Raw genomic sequence first — 12,990 nt, forward strand, 5'->3', positions numbered from 1 at the left:
CCCCTTCCTCGACCGCAGTGACTTGGCCACAGTGATCCATGCGACGGTCACCTCGAGGCTAGACTACTGTAACGCTCTCTACATGGGGCTGCCTTTGTCGCAAATCCGGAAGCTGCAGCTAGTGCAGAATGCTGCGGCCAGGCTGTTGATGGGTCTTCCTAGAAGGGACCACATCCAGCCTGTGCTGAAAGCGCTGCACTGGCTGCCAATAGCATACCGGATTCATTTCAAAGTGCTGGTTCTTACCTTTAAAGCCCTACATGGTCTGGGGCCAGCTTACCTAAGGGACCGCCTTTTCTCATATGTTCCCCCGTGAGCACTTCGGTCCGGGACCCAACATCTCCTGGCAATCCCAGGCCCCAAAGAGGCCAGGCTGGCCGCTACCAGGGCCAGGGCTTTCTCGGTGGCGGCTCCTACCTGGTGGACCGAGCTCCCGGAGGAGATCTGGGCCCTGCGGGACTTTGTGCAGTTCCGCAGGGCCTGTAAGATGGAGCTCTTCCACCAGGCGTATGAGGAGGAGCTGCCACTACCATCACCATTACTCCATCTTTACCTGGCCCTGGATGAGGGAACATCAGCGTTTCCCTGGAGCAGATGCTGCTGAATAGTTGAAATACGCCATCTGTGAAACATCATGTTGAACACCTAGAGCACTTTAGTCAATAACTTGTTAAAATTGTTTTTGTACTTTTGGGATTTTAAATGGTTTTATATATGTTTTATATATGTTTTATAATGTCGTTTGCCTCCATGTAAGCCGCCCTGAGCCCGCATCGCAGGGAGGGCGGGGTATAAATTGAAGAAATAAATAAATAAATAGTTAAAATAGTTTTTACTGTTACATAATAGGCTTTTGATGCGACTTGATCCTTATCTCTTGTTGTTGCTTAATGCTTTTGATGTTCATTGTTGTTAATGATGATTTAAAAACAAATAAAAACATATTTAACTAATTAACAAGGTATCTCCACAGTTTTAGAATAACTGCATTGGTTGCTAATTCCTTTCTGGGCCCAATTCAAAGTGCTAGTGATGACCTTTCAAATTCACAATGGTCTGCTTCTGGAGAACATGAAGGACTAGTTGCTCCGAGCGGTAGAGAACATTCACAGAGACCTTGCTCTATAACTCCATCACCCCAGACAAAGTTACAGAGACAAGGTCTTTTCTGTCGTGGGACTCAAATTGTGGAATACTCTCTCTCAAGTATTCCCCTGGTACCTAGCTTGTACATTTTACGTGAAAACATGTCTTTTTAATTGAATTGTTTATTATGTTTGAGAGTGTAGTTTTCTGTCTCCTTCTCCTGTGATCCTGAACTCTAGTTGTTTTAATCCTGCTGGGCTACTAATGCTGTTGAATATTTTTAATTAATGTTTTATTGGTTGCAAAATTAACATTTTGGTTGTTGTTTTTTTCTTTGCCCCCCCCCCCCCCCCGGTCTGGAAAACTGTGGTTGAAATGGAAGTTAAAATAAATAAGTCAATACATTTCTCATTCCTCCTTTTCTGTTTGTTTAACTAACTGAGGAGCTTTCCACTTAGAAAGTGAACAATGGAAAATCAATACAGTGCATGTTTGGTGTAGGTCTGTAAGTAGATGGATAGATCTATCCATGAACAGCAGGAACTTCCAGATTGTAGCAAGTTGTTGTCAGAAGCCTCTCATTATAATCAGGAATAAGGAAATTGATTGTCACAGACACTTAACTATCTAAGTAACATTGATGTGAGCTTTATAATGGCCCATCTTCACTAATTTGTATGTTATATACAATGCACACTCTACTAGGAAAACTGGCTGAAAGAAATTCATTTAAAAGTCAGATCAAAAGGTCTCCTAGCAATTTCTTTAGGGTCTTCTCTAAGAATGTATTAAGTTAATCCTTCAAAATTATTTATTTCCTTTGCTCTTGTTCTGTCAGTTGAGACAAGCATGAGTATTTCTGCTTGCTAGATTTACTTTTGTCCTTAATTCCATCCTTCTTGATACCAGTGGAGCATTATGGAAGAATTTTTTTAAAAAAGTGCAAAAGTCAGCTGTTACTAGTAAAACTGTCAAGACTGTGTCTACAGGCCAGGTTCTTCAGGACATTCTCTCTCTCTCTCTCTCTCTCTCTCTCTCTCTCTCTCTCTCTCTCTCTCTCCTCTCCCCCCTCTCATTAATACAATACAATAAATCTTCCTTCTTCAATAGAGATTGTAATGAACTTATCTATTTTGTGAATTAAAAGGGATTTTTGACATAATTAAAACACAGTCTGGTGCATATTGTCTTGGCTGCTGATCTTCCATTTTTTTACAAAAATGCATCCACAATTATATCTGATGCACAGTTAGACATACTAGTATAATTCATATCACACTAAACCTTGTGTGGCTAAAAGCTGATTTTGGAAGGGCATATATGGATTGCAGCTAGTATACTTTAAGAACTGCCTACTCCCATAAGGACCTACCTGATCACTATACCCTAGGGTTCTGCGAAGGTATCCCATCTGGGCACTACCCAGAGTTAAACCTGCTTAGTTCCAGCAGGTTTTTGTATCACATGCCTTCAAACTGTACTCCAGGAACATGAGTTAGGGCCTACCTAGCTATTACAAAGCCCTCCTGTCCCCCATTTGTCAACCTCATTCCTGTGGGCCAAACATGCTTGGAACTCAATTCCCAGGTGCCCAGTTTACGTTGGGGCTGGTGTATGGGGAAAGGGAACTTAAGCCTTCTTCCTATGCCACTGCTCATACCTGAACTGGTGCTGGGGAGCCACTGTTTTCCCCATGGGGGTAAAAAAGTAAACAGTGCCTCCAAAGAGTAAACAGTGACTGCCTGGAGTTATTTCAGGTTGGAGATACCTGAAATACGTTTGCCATGTCCAGCCTGGTAAATAGTGGGTGACTGGGGGGTAGCCATGACTGATGGTGTGATGCCATTCTGGGAAAACCCAGAACTCTCTGGGAAAACCCAGAACTCTCTGGCTTAGCACATCCTGGAGTATGAATTTCCTGGAGTATGATGGAGTTCCTGGAGTATGAATTTCAATAGAGATAAGTGCAAAGTCCTACACTTAGGTACAAAGTCCTACACTTAGGTACAAAAAATCAAAGGCACGGATATAGAATGGGAGAGACTTGGCTTGACAGCAGCACATGTGAAAGGGATCTAGGTGTTCTGGTGGATCACAGGCTAAACATGAGCCTGCAGTGCGATGTGGCTGTGAAGAAAGCTAATGCAGTCTTAGGATGCATTAACAGAAGCATTGTGTCCAGATCACGGGAGGTGGTAGTTCCACTCTATTCTACTATGGTCAGGCCTCACCTGGAGTACTGTGTCCAGTTTTGGCACCACATTTTAGGAAGGATGTTGACAAGCTCGAGCGTGTCCAGAAGAGGGCAACCAGGATGGTGAGAGGGTTGGAATTCAAGTCTTATGAGGAAAGGCTGAAAGAGGTCCCTGCCACACGGCAGGAAAAACAACGCTGGCGAAAGGACGCGCCGGCGATCCCACGGCCGGCCTTGATGAGGCCTTTCTGGATGAACCACCCAGGTAGGTGGTTTATTTTTGCTGCGGGGTTTTGGGCGGAAGGGCCGGATCGGGGACAGGCGCGCAACGCTTCCCAGATGTTGCGGTGGGATCGCGCCCGTTTGCTGCGCCCCCGATCCGTCCCTCTCCCAACCCAAAACCTCTCGTGTGACCAGGGCCAGAGTTGGGTATGTTTAGCCTGGGAAAGAGAAGGCTTAGAAGGGACATGATTGCAGTCTTCAAGTATTTGAAGAGCTGTCATGTAGAAGATGGAGCAGATCTATTCTCTCTTGCTCCGGATTGCAAGACTAGATCTATTGGGTGGAAATTACAAGGGAGTCGTTACCGGCTAAATGTCAGGAGAAACTTCCTAACTGTAATAGTGGTTGAGCAGTGGAACGGACTGCCTCAGGAGGTGGTGGATGCTCCTTCGCTGAACGTTTTCAAGCGGAGGCTGGATGACCATCTTTTGGGTATGTTGTAGGTATGTAGGGCTATCTTTCAGCTATGCTCCTGCAGAGTGCATGGGGTTGGACTAGATGACCTGCAAGGTCCCTTCCAACTCTAACATTCTATGATTCTATTTTATGATTCTATGATCACTTCAAATAGCAGAACTTTATTATTGATGATGTTTTCAGGACAACAGTTGGCTTCTTTTCTTGCGTTCTGCATTTATGTTTGTTTATGTTTTGGTAAATGGCATTATTATTTTTTTCACTGCCACTCAAATTTGCTTTTGAATATGTATCTTTGGTGTATGTACTGTAACCCCAGTACAACATTTTTCTTGTTTCCCTCCAGAATGGCTTCACTCCTTTATACATGGCAGCTCAAGAAAACCACATTGAAGTGGTGAAATATCTTCTGGAAAATGGAGCCAACCAGAGCACTGCTACTGAGGTACATTACTCAGATTTTGTGAAATGAAGCAAAGGATTATAGAAGTGGTCATAGCTTTATGAAAAGAACAGATTAAGACTAAATTGTACTGAGTTGGTCAGGGAGACAGGGGCAACGAACCGGGATGTTTCCCAGCACTCATTAATTAAGACAGGGTTTCTAAAGTAGTGGCACCTCCCCTGATTATTACCTTCCCTTGAGACTCACTACTGTACTTGCTTTCAGGCCCCGGGCCAAAATGTTTCTTTTTACTCATGCTTTCAGTTAATTGATTGATCTTTTACCACCATTTAATAGTGTGTTTTAGGCCGAACATTGGTGTTCATTTTAAGCTGCTTAATTAGCTGTTTTTATTCTCTGATTGGTTTTTAATGCTGGATTTTAATTGAGAATGTTTTATGCTTTTATTGTATTTAATTTTCTTAGCAGCTTTTGATAAGTCCCCTGGAGAAGTAGCATAAAAATGCCATAAATAAAATAAATAAAAATCTACAGTAATAGTTTGAATAGAACAAACTGTGTTGGTTTCAACACCCTTGAGCAGTTGATAATAGTGCTAAATCTGTCGGAGGATCCACAGTTACCTACAGATTTGAGAATCCAGCACTGACCCCCAACAGGCTTCCTTTATAACCAGCAAGGCCCAAAGCAGGGCCTCTTGGTTGGGGTCTCTCTTCCCTTGTTGCTACCATCAGTGGAAAGGCTGGTGGGCAGGTCAACCACTGCACTTCATTTCCTGAGCTGTGTGGAAATTGTCCTCTCTATCAGGGAACAAGAGAAACAGCAGAGGCTGCTTGTGGCTTCTCATTTGCTCTTCTGAGCACTTAGTGACTCCTCCTTTTTGTTGGCATCTGGGGTTGCTAGCCATGTACTTGCTCTGTTGTCCCCCGGCCCTGACTATGTACTTGCTCTATTGCTTCTCCCTGTATTCTCTTACTTTCTTGTGGTGGTGAGTGAACTGAAGGACCAAGGAGGAAATGGGGCATAGAGGACAGTGAGTAAGCAGTGGAGAAGCTACCTGAAGATGGGGTGTGTGGGATCTATTATTAGGGAATCACCAGAAGGCATTTTGCTGAGGGCCCCAATACCTGGAACACATCCTGAAGACAACTGTTACAGCTTCAGCTGTTGTAGAATAATGGTCTGCTTGAGAAAGACTTCATCAGCATAAATACATAAGAAGAACCATGCTAGATCAGGAAAGATGACCAACTAGTTCAGAACAGTGGTTAGAAAGATGCCTCAAGCAAGCTCTACATGGAGATGTCACCTAGTTATTATTGCTAATTGAAAATACTCCATCACTTGCATTGGATCCCAGTTGCCTTTCAGGCTAAATTCAAGGTACAGTTTATGAACTATGGAACCTAACTAACTTAACATGTCAATTTCCCCCCAGTTATTATTTTTGTACTACAAAATATTCTGAAGCCTATCAATAAAAATGGACCACAGCTTATTCATGGAAACATTCAGTAAATGTCCATAATGCTCTTCCATTTTTGTCTGTTGTGTAATGAGAAGTGGTCCCTGGTCAGTACTTGCATTTGACACCTTCCTTGGTATTGAACTAACCCTCCACAGGGTATTCAAAATGGTATGGCATTTATTTAGTTGCACTTAAGCCAAGCTCGCCTTTTGTTAGCAGCTGTTTCGCTACCCTTTCATTCAGTGGATACTATTGCATTTGATGATGCTTCCTAAAATAATCCTTTCTGTTGCTGGGATGCATTGAGATCATGTTACAATTGCAGCATTGCTATAGTATGAAATCCTAGGTGGTTGCTAAGCAACTGGGAAAAACAGAATTTGCAAATGATTCATGGGACAGTCTTAAAGCCCACAGTTTGTCTTTATCTGTAGCGTGTTAATATAAAGGTGTAGTCTAATTTCATCTAATAAAGTTATTTCACACTATAATTGGGTCTCATTTGAGAATAATATCCTAGTCATATATGCTTCCAATATTAACTCTAAGGGATTCTCTTATTGTACTTTAAACTGGTGACATGACTTTTCAGGGCAAAGGTACCAACAATAATCATCACAGTTAAAGAAGTGCATAATTTCTCTGTCTCTGGAGGACTCTCTTCCTATTTTTCACCATTCCAGACTGCATTTGAAACGGGGGCACATATGGAGCCTTGCACTAGGATTCCTAGGTCTTAGGGTCTGTCCTGACATATAAAGTGACTTTTTCAGATTGGGGGTATCCAGATATGCGTACCAGAAGCACATACTAGCCACAATCCTTCCAGTAAGCACAGTCACCATTTGGTCTGAAATTGGCACCATGTGCATTTTCTGTATATGCTATGATGAACCATGGGTTTATTGTAGTGTGTACTGAAGCAGAAAATACTTTCCGGGTACTTGTGGCTGGACACCTCCAAAGATAACGTTCGAAAAACTTTAAGGTCTACGTGCAAAATAGTTAAACTTCAAGTTGAGAAGCCTAAAGCAAAGGGAAGGCTATTTCCCTAAAAGTTCATCTGTACGTTTCTATAGCATGCAAAGAATGAGGTTCCACAATGGACCTTGAGGTTTTTTTAATTAGCTCCCCTTCTCCCAACCTGCCGGCCACTCCTAGGTTGTGTTCTCTGTTCTCTGAGCTACCCTCTCCTAGCTACCCTCTGAGCTCCTAGTTTCCTGTCTCAAGCAGTCCTAAGCAGGTCCACCCAGAATCCTATCTGGGGGGAATTTAAACCACACATATCTAATATAATTCCTTGGAGTGTGGCTACAGAAAATCTTTCAAAATCTTTTAGCAGACATTAGAAAAGAGCAAGAGTGCAGTAGCACCTTTAAAGACTAACAAAATATGTGGCAGACATTGTCCTGTATCTTCCCATGAACTTCTAGAATTATTTTTCCCAACCTAAATATTAAAGGAATTTTTTTTTTCTTGGTAGAGAAATTCAAAATCTGCAATATCTTTCTGATATATTCTGTTATACTTGTATGCTAAGCCTTTTCTCAGCCTAGTATAATACCAGTCTTGAAGTGCCAGCTGTGTCTCCAATTGCCAGTTGTTCTCAAAATTAATAGGACAGAGTTTAATATCTGAAGAATATCTGAAATTATTCTGATGTGAAATGTGGCATCATATGTATTTGGAGATAGGCCTCAGCATGCTGAAATAAACAGAGTTTGGATATGGGTGTGGAAAATTCCATTTCTGTCTCAGAGACTAATAAGTACGTAGATGCATTGATATACTTTTTGTGGGGGCTCTTGGCTATTTGGAAAGGGTTGTTTTGATTCTGGCTTCATGTAGAGCATTGTCTTTCTGCTGCAACAGGATGGCTTCACTCCCCTAGCAGTTGCGCTGCAGCAAGGGCACAATCAGGCAGTGGCTATCCTCCTGGAGAATGATACCAAGGGTAAAGTACGGTTGCCTGCATTGCACATTGCTGCCAGGAAAGATGACACCAAATCAGCCGCGCTTCTGCTCCAGAATGATCACAATGCTGATGTTCAGTCCAAGGTAAAAATTCATTCTTCTTGATGGTGCTGGGATGTATGTAGCCCAGGTGGGTGCCTCAGGGGGTCTTTAGTGTATTATCCAGGTTTGTCACTTGCCAAGGAGCTGTAGCCAATCACAGCTCCCCGAGGGTGTACTTACATCATTTTCATCACATTTATGCTTTACATTTCCAGTGTGCAAATAAAACATCTTATGTGTATGCCTGTAAAGTGTAATGCATGAAGTAGTAGCACTAAGACCGACATATCCATTTCATTACTTCAAAAAAGTTTCATGCAAATAATACTTGCTTACTCCATCTATGATAATGGTTGCTGAAACCAGTACCTGCAATACTAGCTCTTTTCTTCATGGTGGACCTGCAAGACAAAATGAAGCAGATTTTCAGAGGCACAAATAATGTTGCAGTTTTAAGTTTACCTTTCCCTGGAAATCAGTGGGGATTGGGCACTTTCGGACTTTGAAAATGTACTCCAGTGAAAACACCGTTTAAATGTTCAAAATGTCAAATTCAAACTTTGAAAATTGGATCATCTTGTTGCCCTTCCTTGTTGCTATTGTGCTCTTATGGACAAAATTCATAAGTAATAAAACCTGGACTGTGCAAGCAATGTGCAAATAGGGACTGAACTGTGTGGTGACCCAAAAAGGATGCCAGCTAGACACACACCCAGAAGCAGAAAGCTTTCCTGTATGTTGTGCCAATGGTTCCTGGAAGTTACCTGCCCTCTTGTCTGCTGTAAGATCCCTAGCCATGTGAAGCACTGTAAACCCAGAGAGAAGACCAGAGACAAAGAAATCCAAACGCCATGAGAGGCCTCTTCCGACACATGCAGGCAACATTCCCCTCCCCCACAGAGTCTCACCTAGCTGAAAGGCGACAGGCAGAAGACAGTCACAGAATCTTAATGACAAAGACTCTGGCCGCATGAGTCATAATCCCTTCAGGTGCTACTGCTCAGCCCAAAGTTGCTAGATCTCAATATTGTCCATTCCCTTAATCTCCTCCCCCTAAACCCTGCCCCAATAGGATGTTTTTGGGATGGACTAGAAGGAGGTGGGCCAAGACATGTGACCTGCCTGGCCCAACCCCCCAGGCCCCCCTCTTAAAAGAGGGCACTCAGCTATGTTTACTCTCTCTTGCTCCCTCTCGCAACTAACCCCTACGTATCTCATTGGCTCTGGATTAGCTACCCAAGAGTCTATCCACGTGTCTTTGCTGGCCTAACCCCATTTCCCTATAGTCTCCCTCATTTTTTCCTAAGGATCGTTCCATCCTGTTGTGGACAGGTAATTGTATTACCCCTCAACGAAACACCCTGCTAATGCGAAAGTGCTATCTTCCTCTATCTAATTTTCTTAGAACTGTATAATTGTGAGTGTGTTTGTGATATTGTATGCTTGTGAAAAATCTACAGTAAAGGAAATCTTTTTATATTGAAATGTGCCTCTGAGTCTATTCCTGGTGAGCTGGGAAAAAGCGGGACCCCTGTATACACTGGTGATTGCTCCCTTATTTTGCCTATTGCCCTTAATTTCCCCAAATATCAATTAGAATCAAGGCAATTTGGCTAACAATCTCTCAATATAAAACAAGCACTGAAGTGGAATTGCTAGTGAGTAGGATACTGGTTTGTGACCCATGGGAAATGTGGGTTGCATATGTTCAATATAAAACTTAACTCATGCTTGTCAGGCTTTTTTCCATAACAACAAAATAATTCATTCCAGTGAACAGCTTAGTTCTCTGTCCTCTTGCCAATCTGTAATATCTTTCCTCTTTTTTCCAAAACATGCTGCAACAGATGATGGTGAATAGGACAACTGAGGTACCACAAACAATATTTTTTAACCTATTACAACCCCCCCCCATATCCTTAAGGATAATTGCTTAGTCTTTAGTACCATTGGCAATTCAAACTGAATCATATGTCATTTCTAAGTATGTACTGATGGAAGAAATATATATTGTCTTGAGATGGTCTCAAAGCATTTCAGCTAAAAGGAAATGGGAGCTGGAAATAGGATTGGCGCATAGAAGCATTTCTAAGTACAGTGCAAACTATTGTAATATTAACCCGTCTTCACAGATGCAGATCTGAAGCGTGGTTGTAGGTTTGTTGTTCATTGTATGTTGGAACTGAGCTGCCAATCAATGCAGTCACAAATTGGTCAGTACAATTTGTCAGAAGCAAAGTTAACTGTTTGCTGTCTGTGATTTCTCAAAACAATTTTATGTTTCATCTTGAGATAGTGATGACATAATGTTAAGTGCAGACACACGGACCATTAGACAACTCCTGATAACTAGGTGAGTGTCATTTGGCTCCCAGCCAATGCCCAATAATAACAAAAACCTGGAGAACCCCAATTGTCAGAGTGGGAATTTTCAAATAAACAGTTAGGGGAAATGCTCTATGTTGTCCTTTTCTAGATAACACCAGTCGTTGAGTTACAATTCAGGTGGGTAGCTGTGTTGGTCTGAAGCAGCAGAACAAAGTTTGAGTCCAGTGGACTCAAACTTTGGCCAGCTCCCACCACAGTCCCAAATTGCTATCCCCCAAAGGGAGGTGTGTCAACTGAAATTATGGTTTGATGATTCTTATGTAATAAGAAACTGCAGTTTGTCCAAACTGTGATTTGTTAGACATTCTCCAACCTACCACTGATGGAAGTTCTGTTTTGGCATCTGCTCTCCAGCTATGGTTTCATTAGTTGTCTGAACAAGTTATAACTATGATGTGTCGTCATGTCTGAAATAGAGTAAGAAATACAGAGGTCAAAATAGGAGAAGGCATTCCAGATCTCAGCTACTTGAGAGGCAATGTGTCCTGTCTGTCAATTGATTACCGAGATCTTTCATGGTCTTTCAAGTATATGCAGCCTTCCAGACCTTCCAGTGCTTCAAAGAGGCATGTCCGCTGGGCTGCTTTAAGATTGCCTGTGAGAGCCTCCTTCCATCTATCAGCAGGTGCTGTGAAGATATAGAGGTTGCAGTGATAAGCTACTTGGAGAGGCTTATTCATGTACCCACCTTACAATTACTTGTGGGATTTCAACAGCTACAGCAATATTTTCAGCTTAAATCAATGGAACAATTTACGGGGGACAATTCCATATTGCAGCACCCTAGAAATGGCAGTTGTCTTCATAGCTGCAATGTATGTTTAAACCATACATCAGCTCGTATACCTTTTGTTCACACATTAGCACAGTTACCACCTGCATCATATACCGCTGTCATGCCAGTGCTGAATTTTTACCAGTAGAGCTGAACTGATTTCTCAGAATAAAATCCATGTAATACCTTTTATGAGACCAACTAAATTAGCAGAGCATACTGTGCAAGCTTTTAAGTTTTTCAGGGGGCTTCTGTTTTCGTGCCAAAGATCTCTATGTTCAACGGAAGAGGTGTGCTTATTTGTCAAAGAGACATGTAAATTATTCTTAATATGCACAGTCATAAGGGCTTGGGAAGCTTTTACAGACGGTTTTATGCCATTGTGGTATAATGGTGAGAGTGATGGACAAGGATTTGGGAGAATCAGGTTCAAATCTGTATTCTGCCTTGAAAGCTCCCTGGGTGACCTTGGACCAGTCACTCTCTCTCAGCCTAACCTTCCTCACAGAGAGTTGGTTCTTGTGGGGATAAAATAGAGGATATAATAATGTTGTAAACTGCTTTGAGTTTCTATTTGGAGAAAAAGGGGGGGTATAAATGAATTAAAAAACCAATAATAAATGAGGCAGTCTTTGCTCAGTCATGTCAGGCAGTTTCCCCGAAGCTGATGCTTGAGTTTAAGGATTGCAAAGGCTTCCTAAGGCTTGCTGTGAGTTTGCTCAGGGTCTACGTATCTTTCTGAAGCTTTTTGAAAAGGCTGTTCAGGTCTTGTGTGGGGGGACTGCCAAAAATGCATTGGAAAATGGAAGCTATTTTAATTCCATTTATGTGTGGTTTATAGAAAGTATGGAAATCATTTGAATGCAATTACATATCTTATTTTGTGATCTTTGCACTGTTCCATTTATTCTAATATGCTTGGTTATACTTGGAATAAGGCATGGAAAGACGCTGCTGTTCTTTCCAGAGCAGTACTTAAACTGTGCAATGGAAGATCTACAAAAGCAAGTGATTATTGATCAAAAGCACAATATTAAGGTAGTAGAGTCATAAACATCTGCATAGTTTGTCTCTGTAGCAAGGCCAAGAACAAATACATTTGGGGATTTTCATCCGAATATTTTGGCTATCATGAAAAGAAAAATACTATATTAAATAATTAAGCGGTAAAAATAGTGTTTTTGTCTATCTGTTGTTGAAAAAAGATACAATTCATTCTTCTACTTTACTAGTAAGTTGACTTGAGAAAAAATAATGCTTTGGATTAATGTGGCACCAGCTTTTTAAAGGTGAACATCAGAACCTGATGTTCCTGATTAGGACTCTTTCATTTTTACAGAGTGGCTTCACACCTTTGCACATAGCAGCACACTACGGAAATGTTAATGTGGCAACGCTTCTACTCAACCGAGGAGCTGTTGTGGATTTCACAGCAAGGGTATGGAGAGTTTTCTTTTCATAGGTGGAATGGACAGTGAAGTGAACAGGTTGATTTGTTTCTTTAAATGTGTAAATTAAGAAACAGAATGGCCTTGACTTAGATAGCCCAGGCAAGCCAGATCTCGCAAGCTAAGCAGGGCTGACCCCGGCAAGTATTTGGATGGGAGACCTCCAGAGAATACCAGGACCAGGAGGCCAGAGGCAGGCTATCAAGCCACTTCTCTGAATGTCCTCCTGCCCCTAGGAGTCACCAGAGGTCGCTGGAGTAGTACACAAAAACCCTGCTTATAAGTTGTTAATAGCATTGGTCTGCTGCTAAAGATGAGGAACAGGGAACTGGATTTAGTCCCATTTCCCAGCCAAAAAGATGAACACAGTTACCTGTTGTTTGAAAAGACTACATGTAGTCAATCCAGACCTGCATACATACACAACTGAACTGAGTTCTCTGAGCATGGGTTATTGTTTCAATAGCTACATAGTTATCTAGCTAGCTACATGTATTAAATGGCTTTGCA

The 12,990-nt window shown here is 41.9% G+C and overlaps 1 protein-coding gene across 1 annotated transcript in view; it reads left to right on the forward strand.

Annotated features, from left to right (window-relative positions):
- The window catches only part of ANK2 (ankyrin 2, neuronal), a 180,017-nt gene that overhangs the window by 48,972 nt on the left and 118,055 nt on the right, over positions 1 to 12,990 (forward strand). The window contains exons 5-7 of the mRNA XM_015411007.1: positions 4,326 to 4,424; positions 7,726 to 7,911; positions 12,372 to 12,470. Coding sequence (XP_015266493.1) covers positions 4,326 to 4,424; positions 7,726 to 7,911; positions 12,372 to 12,470 — 384 coding nt within the window. The remainder of the gene's footprint in view (positions 1 to 4,325; positions 4,425 to 7,725; positions 7,912 to 12,371; positions 12,471 to 12,990) is intronic.

This window comes from Gekko japonicus, unplaced genomic scaffold (assembly GCF_001447785.1).
Source record: "Gekko japonicus isolate JY-2015 unplaced genomic scaffold, Gekko_japonicus_V1.1 scaffold362, whole genome shotgun sequence".
NCBI lineage: Eukaryota > Metazoa > Chordata > Lepidosauria > Squamata > Gekkonidae > Gekko > Gekko japonicus.